The sequence below is a fragment of the Eretmochelys imbricata genome, chromosome 1 (genome assembly GCF_965152235.1).
Source record: "Eretmochelys imbricata isolate rEreImb1 chromosome 1, rEreImb1.hap1, whole genome shotgun sequence".
Lineage (NCBI taxonomy): Eukaryota > Metazoa > Chordata > Testudines > Cheloniidae > Eretmochelys > Eretmochelys imbricata.
In genome coordinates, this window is record NC_135572.1 from 228030726 (window position 1) to 228050320 (window position 19595).

Genomic DNA, 19595 nt, shown 5'->3' on the forward strand with positions numbered 1-19595 from the left:
AAGGACTGAGGAGCATTGTCAGAGCTGTGTGGGGAGCCTAGGACTGGAATAGCAGGGGGCTGCAGGGCAGGACTGAGGGGAATAAGCAGTTCTCTGTGAGGGGGTGGGTGTATGCAAGTTATTGAGGACTGAGTAGCAGGAGTTGCTGTGGCGCAGGGTTGAGATGAGCTTGCAGAAATACAAGCGAATCCAGGAGTGGAATGACAGGTGTATTGCAGATCAGAATTGACAGCGCTGTGTGTGGGGAAAGCTTGCACTACCTGTCTGTTACCTGCATTATCAGCCCTCATCTTTATGTGCTCTAATTAAACAGGAAAGATTGTTATGTTTGTTAGTAAATGGACATAAAGCCAAAGCAACTGCAGCTGATTTGGGGCTGTAATATCCTTTTATTATTAGTGCTGTCCATGGTGTCACTAGTACAGCTGCTGAAAACATCCATGGCAAACGTGTGTTCTCCTCTAAAATAAGAATAAAGAGTGTGTGTGTGTGTGAGTGTGAGAGAGAGATGGCAGCAAGGACCCTCAGTGAGGATTTCCAGTCACACTGCAGAGGGAGGAGGAGACCCTGCTGGTGTTGGTCTTGAGAGTGCAGGAGCTCCTGTCTATCGGTTGCACCGGTCAGTGCCGCAGCAAATGGCCTTCACTGCAGACCCCCCCATGGCCTTCATGACTTCACATTCATACGTCCTGGAGCATCGCTTAGCATATTTAGCTGAAGGACAGGAAGAGAGAGAGAGGGGGAGATGGAGTAACTCCAGGAATTTAGTGACTAGGCATACTTGGGTGAGGCCACCACTTATTCCCTTTTCACGTTCTGCTTCTCCACCTTTCTTCTTTCTTCTCACCCCTTCCTCTGCTCCTCTTTTCTTCCCTTCCGCCTTATCCATTTCCTTGCTACTTCTCACTGTTTATCCTCCCTCTTCCCTTGTTGCTTTGTCTCTGTTTCCCATCTTCACACCTCATTGCCTCTTGTGGTACCATAGCAGTTATCCAGCAGCTCTCCTTCCGGTTACAATGGGCAGGGTTGTGCTGGACGCTCAATGTTAATTATCTTCAGGCCCCTCCGACACTCACCCAGGCTGGGGAGCTTGGTCAAAGACTTAGGCCTAACCCACCATGGCTGCTATACACTTAGCTCCGTATCACATTAATCTGAAGTATCTGTGACCCTAGCCTGTTCCCCTGCCTCTATCCTCCTTACCAGTGAAAGGGAAGAACATGGTAATACATTGATCCTGGTCATCCCTGCATTTCTGAGTGGTAAAGCATCTTCCTCCATTAGGGCAGTGATAGCACTCCAGAGACACAACGGCTAAAGGAGACAAGAGACAAAACACAGAGGATCAACAGGATAACGGCCAAGGTGCCACCTTTCCTCCAGGAGTGAATTGAAATGCAAGGCCTTCCCACCAATTTTTCTTTGTGGGGGCAGGGTAGATTGAACAGAAGGCTGGCCCAGTAAGTAGGGTGTGATGAGCTTGGAACTTGAGATGTGGGTTCATTTCCCTGGTGTGCCACAGACTGTGATGACCTTAGGCAAGTCACTTAGCGACTCTGTGGCTCAGTTCCCTATCTGTACAATGGGTATAATAGCACTGCCCTGTTTCCTAAGGGTGTTGTTTAGGTAAAATCATTAAGGATTGTGAGGTGAACAGATACTATGGTATTGGGGTGGTTATAAGTAGCATAGATAGATATCTAGCTATGGAAACATGGTAGATTTGGTAGGCATGTGGAGGATGGATCAGTCTCTGACGTTGTCTATGCTTGTCTGTACTTGCGGTAGCATGTGGGGTAGGCATAGCTACAGGCAGCAGTGAAAGGCTCTGGCAGGAGGGAGGCAGTGGAGAAAGGCTCTGGCACCTCCTTGCTGCTGGAGCCTTTCCCCACTGCATCCCCCGCATAAGAGCCTTTTCCCACTAGCAGAGTCTTTCCCTGCAGTATAGAAAAGCTCCCAGGAGGCGGTGGGACAATAATATCTAAAAATATCCGTGTAGATGAGGGAGACATGGCTTGGGCTGGTAGTGAGTTGTGCAGTGTATACACCCTACGGTTCAGGTGTGTAGAACATTCTACTCACATAGGCCGTGTCTCACGGCCTGCTATGCTGTTTACCGCTGTATTCGCTAGGCATGCAGCATCTGTACCGTACACCCTGCCGTAAGTGTAGAACTCCCCTTTGTCTAACTTTTGCTTTCTAAGGTTTCATATTGAACAAAAGGGTCAGTTAGGAAAACATGAAGGATGGTGAGAAGCAACAGAGGCTTTACAAATGGGGGACCCACCTTGTGCCATCAGCGCTAGGGCGAGCGCACACACAATCAGGTTCCTCATTTTGTGTAGAAAGGCTTTAAACAGACACCTGGGGATGAGAACGAGCAATTTTCTTTTTAAAAAAAAAGGCAGTGTCATTAGTGGGCTGCATGTGGAGAGTCGGCACGCCTCAGAGCACGGAGGTGGGACTCCCTTACTAGACAGCTCTGGCCTGCCACTCTGGAACCCTGTGTTCACCTCAGACCCGGAAAGCTATCCGAGTCAGTAGCAGCAATTCAGAGAAGAGCCACAAAAACCACCAGAGGCTGAGGGACTGACCATGGCGGAAAGCTCAAAAGAGCTAAGTACACAGAGCTGGGGTTAGTGATGACAAGGGCCTGCAGGGGGAACATGGTAGCAATCTTTACACAACTGAAGGAGTAAACACCATGGAGGTAACTTTGTAGGGTGCATAAAGGGACATAACGAGGCATGATGAGGGAAAGTTCTGCTGAATGTCCTATGTTTTAGTTCATATTTGTCTTATCTTTTAAGGAAATAACGGTTATAAGGGCTTTGTCCCCAGGGCATTGGAGGTTCGGTACCTGACTAGATGTCATTCTTGCAGTGCACAGGGCTGTTGGTTTAGTCCACCTCAGTGCTGTCACACAGAATAACACAATTGAGCCAATGCAATTCAGCCTTGGTGGTTGTTAAACCTAGGGGGACCCTAGGATACATTGCGTGAATCGTTCCACAATCTACCAATGATGAAGCACTCTTGTATTTGGACACAGGACATGCTAAAGTCACACGAGAGGAAGTGCTCCATTTTGAAAATGATCAAAAGGTCTGGTCTAGACTGGTGGAACTGCTTCTGTCAGTTAGGGATGCTGAGCTGAGTAATGGTTTGCACGATCAGGCCCTCATAATAAAATCACAGGTGTTCTCTAAATATCCCCTGCAGTTATTCAGCCTCTTTATAACTGTCCTGTGATGGGGTTTATAAACTCCACATTACAAGTGATGGCTTGAGGGGAGCTAAGGAGCCCGACTAGCCCATATTGTGCCACCTAGAACCGGGAGACAGGTAATTCTGGAGTGGATCCTGCTGGGTAGAACCAAACTGGGTGATTCCTATAAAGAAAGGACTGTAGGGCACTGGGGAGAGGAGACTCAGGAGAGAGGTAGGTGGGAGTTTTCTTTTGGGGGAAAGAAACCATGGAAGTGCCTATAGGAACGATCTGGTATCCTGGGACTATCCCTGAAGGGAGAGGGCAGCTGGGGAGAGGAGACTTCTGAAAGAGGCCTGGGAGAAGAAAAACTCCAGAGAAGAAGCAGTGAGGGTCAGTGGCTTGAAAGGATCTTGGTTTCTATGGAGAAAGTTCTGGAAAGCAGCAGTTTGGAATGAAGTGAGGAAGAACTTTGCAGAGCTTAGAAAGGGGCAAAGAGGTTGTGGAGGACTGAGCCTGGGAAGGGTGGAAGAGTTCTGAATTTGGACAGTGTTACCCCTGGAAGTACTAGAAAATCACTGTCTTGTCATTCAGATCCCTCCAAAAAACTCACTCCTCCCGCTCAGTTTTTCAATGGAAATCCACCAAAGCAGCTAAAACATTTACATACAAAATGAATGGCTCTCACAATGCATCTTCATTTCCTCACCAGTGCATAAGGGCCTGTATTTTAAAACATGTTTTCAAAATTTTGATCTCCAAGTCCATATTAATGCACTTTGATACATGTGGGCTGAGCACTTACTGAATTCAGCATTAGTTGAAGTGGCTCAACATCTCTGAAAATCTGCCACATTTAGTTAGTTGCTTAGCTTTGGGGCCACACACAACTAAAATGTTAGACTGAACTGTTTTGTCTGTAAAACTCATTGGAACAGGGACTATGGACCAGATTTCTTAAAGGGGATTTAGGTGCCTAAAGAGCAGGTATCTCACTAGGTGCCTATCTGCATATTTAGGTGCTTAAATACCTTTTAAAAAATCTGAGATTAGTCTTCATCTACTAATATACACTGTACAGCACCAAGCATGTTGTGGATGCTAAATAACATACTTGTGAACTCTTGCTCTAGAGAAGAGTTAGAGGAAACTCAAACTTCAGTAAAACCAGGGAACAGAGGCTGGAGTCACAAACACAGATTAGATTAAATGACACAAAATTGGAATCTGACTGTGTCTAATGCTCAATTTCATGTTCTATTCATGCTGCTAGTTCAAGGAAGGAAAAAAAAATCTCACATACCTGGTTTGCAGCTGAAGTGAGGGAGATCTGTTTCATTGCTGCCGTGTGGTGCTGCTGGTATATATACTTCCCCACATGCCTTTCCCCATCCACTTTGGTCCCACTCAGTAGACCTGGAATTTCCCACATTTGTTGACTTTGTTTTACAATCTCTTTGCACAGGGGAAAGAACAGCCTGTAGCAACCTTGAGTAAACTTGTGTTGAAACACTTCCTTTTGGCTGGGACTCAGCTTTTACGGAAACTGGCAGCTCTTACACAAGATGGAAAGTATACGGTGTATCTTCCAAAGAGATGAGGAAATATTCAGGGAACCTGGATGGCTGGAGTAAACAAAAGAAAATTCTCTAAGAGGTGCTTCCCACCACAGTAAATCTATGGTATATGCTTATGGCTCAAACCTACACTTTATTTTTTTTAGTCCTTAGATCACTGACGAGCGTCATGTCCATTTTTAAAAGTTGCACAGTTGTAGTTTAAATCAGTCTAACTATACCTGTTTAGATACACTGTTTGTGTATGTTCACGCTGTGGTGCTCGCATCGGTGTAGCCCCTGTCACGTTACAAACCAGGTGTTCACACAGCCGTGTGCAGTCTAGGTAGATCTCCCAGGATTCCTTGCGCTGCTTCTAGGCTTGCTGTATTCCGGGCAATTTTCATAGTAGATATTGGGATACTTCTCAGAGGTCAAGAGAGTAGTGGGAAAAGGGGTCAAATTTCCTTAATCCCATTTGTGCCTTGGAGCCATTTTGAACACTTTCAGCATGGAGGTGGAACACATGAACAGTGGGCTCCAGTCCCTTACTAACTGTGAAAAGCAGATCCCGTCGTATTGGAGATGCTTCAGTGACGCATCCTTAGCAGCCCACTAGACCCAGCACGATTGTTACAGGAATTGGAATGATGGAGGACCAGGTGATGGATTCCATGGACACGTCTGTATAGTCTGTGTATTTGGTGAACTCTACTCGACAGAGCACGGCTTTGGGGCCTGGCCCATGAGCACAAAATGGGAGGACCAGGCAGTTATTCAGGCCATAGATACACACATGTAGCATTCTGTAATATATCTCTGCCTTTCTAATATGTCTATCCTAAATTCATTATTGGAATGCTCCACTATATATTAGTGACCGACCTTTTTATATAAGTTCTGTTTTCAATAAAGTTTGTATTTCAGTGATTGTGTAAGTACTTATCTTATACATCTAAACTTTGATAAACAATCCTGATTTAGACATACATGCATTTCTAAACAGTCATTTACTTTATTGAACAGTTTTGCAACCCATATTCACATGCCATTTAGTGCTACGGAATATGAGTATTGGTTGAAAAATGGAACACTTTTGTAGTAGGATTTTGTAAACATTTCTCAGAATCTTCCTTAACTGTGAATGTTCTAATATTGATTACTTTGCTATCACTTTAAGTAGATATTTAGGAATGATATTTTTCGTATGGGGTCTGTCCTCCAACTTTCTTAATAAAGATTAAAAATAATCTACATTTGTAAATTGCACTTTCACGATAAAGAGATTGCATTACAGTACTTGTATGAGGTAAACTGAAAAATATTATTTCTTTTATCTTTTTTACAATGCAAATATTTTTAATAAAAATAATATAAAGTGAGCACTGTACACTTTGTATTCTGTGTTGTAATTGAAATCAATATATTTGAAAATGTAGAAAAACATCCACAATATTCATAACACATTTCAGTTGGCATTCTATTATTGTTTAACAGTGCGATTGAAACTGCAATTAATGGTGATTATTTGTTTAAATTGTTTGCCAGCCTAGTTTTTTCAAATATTTCCAGCAACTGAGCTCTGGTCGCTGCTATGATGAATCTGCCAGGCAGGCATCTACCATTTCCATCAACCCCCTACCTAACCTCCCAGAGTGACAGCACAGCTGTATGTCCCTGAAGCCAGAATATCCTGCAATTGGTCTTCATAGTCTGGAAAGGTTCTGGTGGCCAGGTGTAGGGAGAGACGTCAATATTAATACAAAAATGATGATAAATTTTATTAATGGGTCATTAAACTTGCCTGTGCCTCTACTGAAGTTTAGGATATATTTATCATTACTTACCTACATATGGTGCTTCTCAAAAAGTACCTAACATGCATATATCTATTTGTTAAACTATATCAAATATTCAAGCTATCCAAAGGAATTCTAGCAGGCTTCTGCTTTCTGTTACTGCAAAGACAAGCAAATGTCAGAAAGATCACCCATCGTTAGCCATAAAACCATGTTTGTTGCCCCTCTGAGCATCTATACCAAATCAGAAAAGCTGCATTTTAAACTTCCTCTTGCTTTAACTTTCTATATCAATTTTTTATATACTGTGTTTTTGAAAAATAGATGTGAGTTAGGCTAATAACCTAAACAGGTTATTATTCAGCACCGTAAGCAATGATATACCAGCCAGGACCCGCCAGCCTTATAGTCTTTTGTCAATTAGAAGCAGTTTAAGTACTTATGAGATAGTAAGCTTGGATTACAATATATTTAGGAAACAGTATTGTGAAAGACAAGGTGGGTGAGTTAATATCTTTTATTGGACCAACTTCTGTTGGTGAAAGAGACACGTTTTTGACCTGCACAGAGCTCTTCTTCATGTCTGGGAAAGGTAATAAGAATGTCAGCGCTCAATGCAAGGTGGAACAGCGTGTTTAACATAAATAGTTAACACGTTGCAAGAAACCATTCAGAATGAAATTGGCAATTAACACCTCCGCACTCATAGGACAAAGGAGAGTTAGTGGGTTTCAGATTATTGTAATGAGACGTAGAAACGGATGTAAGCCGGGTCGGAATAAGCTCTCCCCTGACCTTGCCAGAAACAGACAGGAGTGGAGGAGCTTTGTCACTGCCCTAAACGCCAGAGGCGTAATAGGAACATGATGATGGTGATGATGATGACCTCTAGTAATGAGTTGGGGGATGGGGGGACTTCAGGACCAGACCATATTTACATAAACACCTACTCTTGCATAGGTATTCAGGAAACAGTGCTGCATTGCCAAAGTGATCAATTTTGGCTGGTGTTGGGTTACAAATTGAATGCATGGGTAGTGAAATGTTGTTATCCTTATCCTTTGAGTAAAGGGCAGCAGAACTGTGCTTAGCTTGTCCTGATTTGAGGGGGTCACCCTCAGTTGAACTGAACTCCTTAACCAGGGCATAGGGATGCCAAAGCCCAGTGAAAGAAGAGTGTGGGGGATAGATAGGTCTTCCTATTTGGTGTGGGCTCTGCCTAAGGGCAGATCTACACTTAAAATGCTGTAGTGGTGCAGCGGCCCCAGTGTAGCATTTCAGTGAAGACACTACTACACTGACAGGAGGCCTTCTCCCGCTGGCATAGTTAATCCATCTCCATGAGAGGTAGGTGGTAGCTATACTGATAGGAGAAGCCCTTCTATCGATGTAGCGCCATCTACATTGGGGGTTAGGCTGGTATAACTGCTTCACTCAGTGATGCTGAGTAAGTTTATAGAGCAGACCTGGCCTTCGAGGCCTAGGCAACATTTGACCCTCCCCTTCTCCACTGTTTTAGGCAGAACTGATTAGGCTCAATCGAGAGTCTTTGTTTTGGTAAGTGATCTCCAGAGCTGAAATCACTGATTCTCAGATGTAGCAGTTGAGCCTTGAGGCATGTCTACACTACAAAATTAAGTTGACTTAAGTTTAGGTTGACCTACAGCCACTGCAGTAATTAAAGTGGCTGTTCATGTCCACACTACCCTCCTTCTGCCAATGGTGTGTGTCGTCATCAGGAGCGCTTGCACTGACTTAAATGCGGTAGTGGGGGGCAGTCAGCCCCAGGGTAGCAGGGCTCCGGTGGTGAGCCCAGGATGGGGCTGACAGTCTGGGCTGTCAAAGGCAGCAACAGGCAATGCAAGCAACACAGTGTCTATATGGACACTGCATCAACCTAACTACATCGACCAAAGCGCTACACCTCTCTTGGAGGTGTAGTTATTAGGTTGGTGTAGTGGGCGACTTACTTTGGCAGGAGCAACCTTGTAGTACAGATGCTTACAGAGTTTGGTTGACATAAGCTGCTTTACATCCACCTAATGCTGCAGTGTAGACCAGGCCTTAGACCTGCTGTAGGACAGTGTTCAATTAAAGGGATCTCCCAGCTGGCATTGAGGTTCCCCACTACCTACTGAAATCACTGATAGGTGGGTTAAGTGGTGGAACCTCAGAATGTGGCCTCTCAGAGGGTGGCAGGAGAGAAGCAGCCATGCCAGAATGAACAATGGGGGCAGACTGAACAGTGGCAGCAGCGGCTAGAGGTGCCAGAGTGACCAATGGTAGCAGGTGGCCAAGTGAGCAATGGCTGCAGTGGGCAACAATGGCAGAGTGAACGGTGGCAACGGTGAGTCAGTTGTGGAGGAGTCAGCAGCACCTGAGGCATTGCTTGATGTCTCCCTGCCCCCCCAGGGTAGGAAGTGAACCCACATGAACACACCTCTGAACTCTGGGTCCTTGCTGACCAAGAACAACAGACTGTGAGTAGGCGGAGGGAGAGGGGAGAGATGTGCTAAAGGGACACTTGTTCCTCAGACTTTCCCACTGCAAAATGGGAAACTGAGGAAAAGAAAAATGACCAATGCACTGTGCGGTCAGGCTGGCTTTTGATCGCACGTTTTTTGAATGTGGTTGTGGTGTTTTCCCAAACTAATGCTGGGTTCCCTTTCTCTTTTATTAAAAGTTATTTTTTGTTATACACAGACTCAGTGCTTCTGAGTGGGGAAGTATTGCTTCTTAGAGGTGCCCATGGGTGGTGTTAAGTTTTCCCAGATTACTGGGTGGGGGTTCGAGCCCATTCTGGTTTGTGTTGTTAAGAGGGGCTCCTAGATATTGAACCCAGCCCTTGTTGCTAACAACTTCCCCTCGCAGAAGGGTTACACCGATGTTTCTGTTGAGTCCATGATATTTGGTGTGTAGTGGAGTTCTTGACTTAAACTCCCAGGCTGGTCTATGGAAGGTGGAGTGCAGGTTTCCTTTGAGGATGAAGACTGAGTAGTCAGATATGGAGTGGTCATTTTGTGAAGTGTTCACCGACGGAAGACAGGTTTTATGTCTTTATCATTTTTCTGTGTGAGTTCATTTGAGAGTGTAGTCATTATCTAGTTAACTCTTATAGCTGTTGTTGGGGCATTTGATGCACTGATGAGGTACACCACATGTTGTGATAGTCATATGTAGGGCCCCTGGATATTAAAAGGTGTGTTGGGGGGGGAGGTGTTCATCATCCTAGCAGTGGAGATATGTCTGTAGGTTTTGTATCTATTCTGGCAGGGTCTGGTGCTGCTTGGAGCTGGTGTCTCCTGGTCTGTGGGGAGCTTGTTTTAAATGATGAGCTTGGCAAGTTTGGTGAGGGGGGCGGGGGAGTGTTTGAAGACCAGAAGAGGGGTTTCAGAAAAGATTTCTTTCAGGATGTGGTGCCCATCAAATATGGGTTGTAATTGTTTGATACTGTGACCAAACACACCCCTGTATTCACACTTTACAACACTATTGGGATAATATTTTGTACAAAATATGACTTGTGAGGTATCATTTGAAAACTAATAACTCACCAGTCAATAATATCATGGTGAAATGTATGTAGCAATGTTATATGTGAAGTTGTGAACATAAGGTGAAATCATGACTGTAGTCTGTTTACCAGACAAGTCTGGGAAGTGAGTAAACCTGTTTCTCAAAGACAAAGGTCAAGTTTATGCCACAGGCAGGTGCCATCATAGGTGATGGGCCATCACCTGGGAAGTGGCCATACTTTGGCAAGGAAAGGGGGCAGGAACAAACAGATTTGCATCTTAGCAAACAACAGCAAAAAGCCTCCCCTCCACCTGATTCCATGTCTCCTTACTCTCAACTGGAAAGAACTTTACCTAGGGGGTTACTCTCAGGAAAATGCATTTCAAAGAGAGACTGGACTATAAAAGTGAGGGGCAAAACATCCCAAGTTATCCCTCCCTATCCATTTCTCTGGAACCCAAGAGGACAAAAGAATCCAGCTCTTTGACTTTGGGTGGGATCCTGACCTGAAGATTCATCTGTAATGCTGTTAGGAGCATGTGATAAGAATTTTACCTTGAATCATGCCTAGGTTGTAAAGTTTTAGTATCAGGAAGTGTTTTATCTTTATTTTTCTTGTGACCATTTCTGACTTTAATACCTCATTACTTGTACTCACTTAAAATTGATCTCTTTGTAGTTACACTTTTTGTTCTTTAATCACAATCAACACAGTGTTGTGAACTGTGTGGGTAATTCCATTTAAGGTGGCAAGTTGTTGTAAGGGAACAATAAACAGGGACAATGGACCTAAAACATCTAAACTGTCCAGGAGAGGGCTGGACAGTACAGAACACCTTTTTTGGGGGAGGGGGAAATTTGGGACTGGGAGTGTGTTGAGGTTACCTTGCAAGTAATAACCACGGCAGGAGTTTGCTGACAGGCTGCTTGGATCACAGTTGCTGAACCAGAACCGTGGCCCTAGGCAGACTCTCAAAGTGAGACCTGCATGATGTTTGGCTGTTTGTGAGGAGTCCAGGTTGGGAGCTACAGCAGCAAAGCATTCTGAGGCATCCTTGGTTGCAGAGTAGGGGTGACACAACCCCACAGTGGTTAAGACTGCATCCTGAAATGTCATAGATACCCTGTAAGGGCCAGAGTGGGGTCATACGTGACAATGAGGGGTGCACAGTCAGTGTTTTTTTCTGTATTGGATGGCCCATTTCATAAGATGATCTACTTCTCTGTAGTGTCATTGTTTGGTGAAGGTGGTTTTAAGTATGTTAAGGTGTGCATGCTGGACTGTTTCCTTGAAACATATTCTGTGGGATCTGAGTTCCTGGCTGGAGAGAACAGATTTCTTGGTGTGTGTGGGTTGCTTGCTAGATCTGTGGAGGTAAATCTGGAGATCTGTGAGTTTCTTGTATATAGTTATCTGTAGGGTTCCCTTGTTGAAGCTGACTGTGGTATCCAGGAAGTTGACGCTGTGTGCGAGTGTCCTAGAGAGAGTTTGATGGATGGGTGGTTGTTGATGAACTTGTGGAGGAAATCTATGATTGTGACAGATAACAGCAATTTCCTGCAGTATCCTGGACAAATCTTAATTCAATAAATTAAATCTAACCATGTTAATTGTATGTATCATTGTGGACCAAGGAGGGTATGTAATTGCAGGGGGAGGGTAATCACAGCTCTTCCAGGAACAAAGAACAGTGGGAGGTGACTAGGCAAATTCACTCAGGTTGTAACACTTCTAGATCACTAACACCTCCTGGAGAGGCGTACTGGTTCTAACTGGATTCTCTGGAAAACCAGGAGACAAAGAAAGGAATTTCTCCATATCATAAGCTATTTCGTTTTGATTAGCTAGGTCTGTGACCCACAAGAGGAGAAGCTGCTGTTGCCTTAGTCCTAAATTACCAACAAAATTGTAATAATCCCTTTCTACCCCATAGAGGGCATACCTCAAATTGCAGGCAGATTCTCCATTTTGCTTGTCTCTGGTTGTTGAAGGCTGCTTCGTTCCACGCAGTCTGTGGTTTGGTCCACAGACTGTTCTATGGCATCCTTGACAGAGGCATACTCCCCTGGGCTATCATGTGTCAGTTCTTCAAACACCTACTAGGCTTTGCTTTTGAGCAGCAAGCCAAGAAAATCCATCTTGATGACCTCATTCTAGCTATTTATTCTTGCAGCTAGTTCAGAATGGCTGGCCCAGCCTTAGCCAATCCCAGTACACACTTTGGGCATGAAGATGAGCTGCCATATTTCTCTACCAGTGGTGACCTGTCTATTTCCCCTACCATGTATCGGGGGCATGTCAATTGTTTGTTGATTTCCACCGACCGTGCAGCCCCCTGGTATCTTGTACCTATGGCACCAGCAACCCTAGCTCGGCCAGCCAAATCTAACAACTGTGTCGCCTCCCACCTGGAATGTAATGGTATCCCAGGGTTACCACCAGTTTAACATAGCTGCTCAGTACTGTCATACAGCAAGTCTATTACAGTGCTCAGTAGTGTACCCGGTGTAGCATGACTTGGAGAAAAGGGAAGAAGGTGCTTCAGCTGCTAGGCAATAGAGGCACTAGCCCTGGTGGGTCTCAATAAATGCTCAGGCAGCTCGCTCCAGCGAAGGGATAACTTTGAGACTGTCAGGAAAGGGGAGTGGCATAAGCAGTTACACTTCAAGCTAGGAACCAGTTTTACCTTGGCCCCTGGGAGCAGCTCAATTGAGGGAGAGAGCTCCTCAGGCCTCGTGCCTCCGGAGCCCTCTCCTGCCCAGTCCTCCATGAAGGATGTAGGAACTTGCAGGTTTCCTGGTCAGAATTGGTCCTTGTGACCTTGTGAAACAAGTGACTTGTTTCAATAAAGTCACACAAATGAGGGTCATTCTTGTCAGTTGCCAGCTTGTGCAGATCAAGGAGTGACTGGTTCACATTCTTTTCCAGGTGCAAGGCACACTCCATTGCTGTCAGCCCATTCTCCCAATCATCACGATCTGGTTTCTTGATGTCCTGCAAAAAGATGTGACCGCCCCTCTGGTTCTGCAGCTTCATGAGTTTTTCAGCATGTATCACATTTGGGGGGCCCCTAGCTGCTGTGATAGCAGGCTGCTCCAAGTGTGGTGGCAGCTAGGCTACACTGCCCCCCATGATCTCTGGCTGTAGATAATTGTCCTTAGCAAGGCCGAAAGCCTCTTCTCATGGATCGAACAACCAGTCAGGGCCCACCAACCACTTATCAGATTCATTCCCAGTGTGTAGGGTGCTTTGGTTCAATAGCCTTCTTCAGGCTTCTGTCCCTTTAAGAGCCTGAGCTAGCCACAGTCTCTGACAGTTCTCTCTCTGCTCAGTCATCTGACTGCAGGGTGGCTGCTACTTCCCACACTGTCTGCATGGATCTGAATTCAGCTGTAGCAGCTTCCTGGTCACAGTCTGCACTGTAGGCAGATCTCTGAGCCCTGCAGCAGCCTGCTCCTCTGCTTGTCATGTGGTCAGTGTCAGTCAGCTTCCCTGCTCCGCTCATGGCTCACCATGTGGCCACAGCTTCCCCTAGAGTGGTTACTTCTTGGGTCAGGGTCTTTCAGGGAGTTCCTACCCTTTTCCCCTCCTGGTGGGGGGAGGGAAGCATATGCTGTGGGGAGTGGGGTGATGGGAATGGTATGTTTCATGCTTAGTAGATTCTTCATGCTACTTGAACTGAGTCCTGGGTGTAATTTAGGACTAAGGCAACAACAACTTCTCTTCTTGTGGGTCACAGCTAATCAAGAGCAATAGTTTATGATGTGCAGAAATTGCATCTTTATGTCATGCCCTGACGTGACATTTATATGTGGGTAGTTTAAATAACCCATTATTATTGTTTAATTAGACAATTGTTTAATTGTTTGCAATTTTGTTCTTCCTTAATATCATACATTTAATCTGGAGACCAATAATAACCCAAACTAATATGTTTGGTTTCAGACCACTTCAGACTTTTACTCATTCAGACTATCATGTGTGGTTTTCTCCATTCAGAAATTTTATCTCATTAGATTCCATGGAATCTTTTCACATGCATTGGTAGAGCTGTGTGGGGACCCCAGGACTGGAATAGCAGGGGGGCTGCAGGGCAGGACTGAGGGGCATTGGCAGAGCTAGGTGGGGAGCCTAGGACTGGAATAGCAGGGTGGTTGCAGGAAAAGATTGAAAGGAATTAGTAGTACTCTGTATGGAGGTGTGTGCGCAAAACACTCAGGACTAAGTGGCAGAGGTTGCTGTGTTATATGACTGAAGTGCATTGGCAGTACCATTTTGGGATCCAGGACTGACATAACAGGGATGCTGCAGGTCAGGAGTAACTGAATGAAGCTTGCACTATACCTGTCGGCCCCTCACCTTTCTGTGCATCACGTAAGCTTGAATAGTGGTTATGTTTTATAAACACTTACTTATAAACAACCATTTCAGCTGATTTTACATTTTAATATTTTGGATCATCACTATCCTGGCATGTGGGTCTCTCCAAGGAGTTACTAGTAGAGATGTTAGAAACATCAGCTTCCAAGTCGTGTTCTGATTCTAGGAGGAAAAAAAGAGAGAGAGAGAGAGCAGTAAAGTATCCTTAGTGAGGGGTCTAGTCGCTGTGCGAGGTGAAGGGAGGTAACCTGCCAGTCCTGCATGTGGAGGAGCTCCTGTCTATCTGTTGCATAGATTAGTGCCACAGCAAACAGCCTTCAGTACTGATCCGCCCATGACCCTCATGACATCACACTCATACTGAGAGGCGCATCGCTTGGTGTATTTAGCTGCGAGAGAGAGGAGAGAACTGATTAGGAGGGAGAGCTTCGAGGGCTGTCTGACTGGGCATATATGGGAAAGGGTTACCATTTTCTTGGGGATGACTCTCCTGGCTTATCACCCAGTACAGCAGAACAGGAGAGAAAGAGGCAAGGGCTGGGAAGTGGCGGGGCATGGGTGTCATTGTTTTAGTAGCGTGGAAGGGAAAGAAAACTTGAACATGTAATGGGGCATCTCCATCCCACTTTTCCCCTTCTTTGTTTCCTTCCTCTATTCTCCCTGCACCCCAATTCTCTGCTCCCTTTTCATTCTTCCCTGCTTCTCTTCCCTTTTCCCTAATTCTCTGTCCCCCCCACCCCCAGTTCTTTCCCATTCTCTGGACTTGCATTTATTCTCCTGCTACTTCTTCCCCCTTTTCTCCCCTCTTCCTTTTTGCTTTCTCTCTCTGTTTCACATCTGCACACCACATTGCCTTCTGTGGTCCTCACTGCAGACAGGGGCACTGGAATGGCCATACTGGATCAGACCTGTGGTCCACCTAGTCCAGTAATCTCTCTCTGACAGCGGCCAGCACGAGGGGATTCAGAGGAAGGTGCAAGTAACCTTGGAAATATGCATATGGGGAATAATCTGCCTTTACATTGGCATTGCCTTTACCCTCATCTCTTGTAGTTAGAGACTGATTTAACTTCACAAAAGATTTAGCATAACTAATTATGAAACTCTGGATATTCATATACATGCTCAGTCCCATTTTGAATGCTGTTAGTTCTTGGCCTGGATGACTTGTTGTGGCAATGAGTTCCACAATGTAATTACATGTTGTTTGAAAAAGTACTTCCATTTACCAGTTTTTGAATATGCAAACTGTTAATTGCATCAAATGTCCCCTTGCTCATGTGTGATGAGACAGGGAGAACAGAAGCTCTCACTGTACCTTTTCTAGAGCATTCATTATGGTATCGACTTTTTCCATGCCCCCTCTTATTTGTCTCCTTCCAAAGGTGTAACAATCTCAATCTTTTCAGTCTCTCTTCATATGAGAGTTTTTTCTAGACCCCTCCTCATATTTGTTGCCCCTTCTCTGAATGCCCCTTCCTGCCCATCTATTTCTACAATATCCCTTTTTGGGGGATGGCGTGACCAGTACTGCACACATTGGTTTATATAAAGGCATTATGATATTTTTCTCCAGCTCATTCCTTACAGCTGCAAACATCCTGCTAGCTATTTTTTACTGCAGAGGTCTTCGAGGAGCTGTCTATAATCATGCCCTGGTCCCTTTCTGGAGCTGATACAATGTAGAACCCTGTAAGTTGCAACAGTCAATTCAAATGTTCCCCTCCAATGTGCATTGCTTTGCATTTTTCAATATTGGACATTATTTGCCACTATCAAATGCCTCTTCCTTCAGTTAGAAGGTGGGGGCACTCATTGAGTTAAGTCCCCTCTCCTGCCAGTCTGTGGTTGTGGAGTTGGGGAAGAAGCTTAGGCCCTACTGACACCACCATAGTTGCAATCCATACTCTTTAGGGATGTCTTTGAACCCAACTTGTTCCTTTGATCCCCCACTGCTTACCAAGGCTAGGATAAAACACGGTAACACATTGATCCAGGTCTTTTCTGCAGGTCTGGGTGCTGAAGCATCTTCCTCCAGTAGGGCAATGGTAAAACTTCAGAGCCCCCACAGCTAGAGGAGAAGGATGACAAAAAGGAGAGAGGGTCAAGTTTCAATAGAGCCAGGGGAGTCAGGTCAAAAGTAAAAAGGGCCTTATCTCCAGCCAGGACCCTCCAAACCCCCTGATAGCTGTGGAGGGGGAAGACAAACAGAATTATGACGATTTGGTCACAGCAGTTATGTGGGGAGGCTGGATCAGTCTCACTTCTCTGTTTCTCAGTCTCCCGCACCCAGACTCCCTCCTGAGCCTGCACCCCAGCGCAGAGCCCCCTCCTATGCTCTCAACCCCTCTGCTCCAGCCCAGAGTACCTTCAGCACCCCAAACCCCTCATTCCCTGCCCCACCCCACAGCCTGCATCCCCAGCTGGAGCCCTGACCCTCTCCCTCTCCTGAACCCCAAACTCCTCATCCTCAGCCCCAGCCCAGAGCCCCTTCCTGCACTCCAGAGCCCACACCCCTGCCCCAGCCCAGTAAAAATGAGCTAGTGAGCGAGGTTGGAGGAGAGCAAGGGACAGGGCCTCAGGGAAGAGGTGGGGTGGGACCTCGGGACAGGGGGCAGGGCAAGGGTATTTAGTTTTCTGCTATTAGAAAGTTGGCAACTCTACTTCCAGGCCTCTGGGGGGTGGTCACCCCATCACATGCTGACAGCAAAGTTGTGAGGATAAATACATGAAAGATTTTGAGGCACTCAGATATCACAGTAAGGGGGGGCATGAACCGTAGAGAGAGAGAAGCTTTACATGCATCAGAACTCACCTTGTGCCATCAGTGCTAGGGTGAGAACACACATTAGAGGTTCCTCATTTTGTTCGGAAACACTTAAAAACAGCTGGGGATGAGAGCAAGCAGTCAGTTAGGGGAGTCTGCAGTAGGACACTACAGTAAAAATACACCGCAGTGCAATTCTGGAACTACTTATGCAGAGGAAGGCAGATGTTTTATATGGAGCAGGGAGGGGAGAGCCCCTAACTAGATGGCTTTGGTATTATCACAATGGAATATCTGAGACCAGACAGATCTCAGAGAAAGCAGCTGAAATGCAAAGAAGAGCAGCAAAACCATCAGGGGCTGGAGGGGCTGACATTTGAAGAAAGATTAAGAGGTAAATGCTCAGTAGCTTGAGTAAACAATCTGAAAGTTGGTGGGAAACATGGTTCCAATCTTTAAAATATTGGATGGTGTAGATGTAAAGGGATTGTTTAGGGCAGGGATCTCAAACTTGAATCACCACGAGAGCCACATGAGGACTAGTACATTGGCCCAAGGGCTGCATCACTGACACCTTTTCATATAAAGGTACAAAAGCCCCCCACACCCCTGGCCTCACTCCCACTCCACCCCTTCCATGAGCCCCTGGCCCACTTCTTCCCACCCCTTCCCCGACCCCATTCCAACACCTTCCCCAAAGTCCCCACCCCAAGTCTGCCCCCTCCCTGCCCCATTCCAACCCTTTCTCCAAATCCCTGCCCCACCTCTTCTCCACCTCCTCCCCTGAGCGTGCGGCTCCCCACTCCTCCCTCCTCCCTCCTGGAAAGCACTAAGCACCGCCAAACAGCTGTTTGGTGGCAGGAAGCACTTGGAGGTAGGCAGAGGAGCAGGGATGCGGCGCGCTGGGGAGAAGGGTGGGGGAGGGGAGCTTGGCGGCCGCAGGAACTATCCCTGCATCCTGCGCCGTGTGTTCGAGACCCCTGGGTTAGGGGACTACTGTGGAATAAAGTTGAGGAAAAGGAAGAGTTCTGCTGGATATCACATTCATTAGTTAACATTTGTACTGTGCTTAAAAGACAAAGTTCTATATACACGTTTAGCATTTGTATTGATATTATTTATTTGTTATCCTGTTTCCTAGTGATGAGATCTCTTATAATGGGGCATCCTTCCCCCTTGAAATAAAGACAGGTGCAGCAATTAGATGTAAACCGCTCATTGTCCCAGGAGCATTTATGGCAATGGCCAAGGAATCAAATGTATGTTTTCAAAACAAACAAACAAGAAAATTAATCTCATTGTTAAAGCTGAGTATTTGAAATGCCCCAAAGTTTGAATCGTCTAAAGTTGAGGCTCTCCATGCAGTGTTAAGTCAGTCCCTTTCCACGTGGAATGTTTGTATTATGCAGTTAAACATACGTCTGCCAGTTAATGCCATCGTGGGATCCTTATCTTTGGAATGTCTGGACTTTTGCACATTTGAAATCCCCACCGTAATGTTTTGGTAAATGCAGTCTGATGTCCTGGGTACATAATGTGAAGCTTGACCCTGCAAACATTTAGGCACTCACATGTGTTCATCGAATCAGGCCCTTAGTTTTCCTATTCGCCTGATCCTGCTGATCCTTATTCTTGTGAGAAGCCTTTATGGACACGTTTTGGTCGGATCTATAGCTGAATATTGCACAGGTGAATTGGGAGTGCTTTGCCAAAAAGATTTGTCCACCCTGGAAATAGCTCACAACTGGGACCTACAGCTCTACTTGGAAAAAATGTAGGCTGAAATTTTAAAAGTTGTATAAGGCATTTGAATGTCCAATTGTCACTAAAATTAATGGGAACTGTGCATCTAAATCCTGTAGACAGCTTTGAAAACCTCAGCTTTAAACTGATAGTTTAGCTTCCTGTCAAAATGGCTTCCTCCTTTAGGCATTGGCAGTTAACTACTTGACTAGAGAAGCCAGAAGTAACACAGCTGAGATGATGTGATCCAGCCTCAGTTATGATCTACTCTCGGAGGCCTCCTGGCATAGAAAACGTAACCTAGCAGGATCTATGCATGGTGGAGGGACTCTTGGCGTGGATGGAGAGCATGGTAAAGCCATGTGAGAAAGAACAAGATGTTGAACATGATCTGACTAAATCCTCTAGTCTAAACAAGCCCAGGGGGACTGATCCTGTCAGACATTTCTGCTTAGTTGGGTAAGGGTTTGCAGGATCCAGGCTCTGAATCTTTCCTTGTAATAAAATCATTGGTGTTCTTTGACGATAGATTCATTTTCATTCTCTCTGGCTCATATTTATGCAGAGCGGAATAGCTTTACCAGGCACAATTGGGAGACTACCCCACTGCCATTCTATCCCATAT

The 19595-nt window shown here is 45.5% G+C and overlaps 1 protein-coding gene across 1 annotated transcript; it reads right to left on the reverse strand.

Moving 5' to 3' along the window:
• Positions 1-431: 431 nt before the first annotated feature.
• Positions 432-4585, reverse strand: LOC144259224 (CD59A glycoprotein-like). Its single transcript, XM_077807411.1, has 4 exons — positions 4512-4585; positions 2288-2364; positions 1204-1314; positions 432-714 (listed from the first exon to the last, which is right to left on the reverse strand). Exons 2-4 carry the CDS (start codon positions 2334-2336, stop codon positions 605-607), a joined length of 270 nt encoding a protein of 89 aa, XP_077663537.1. The 5' UTR covers positions 2337-2364; positions 4512-4585; the 3' UTR covers positions 432-604.
• Between the last annotated feature and the right edge of the window lie 15010 nt (positions 4586-19595).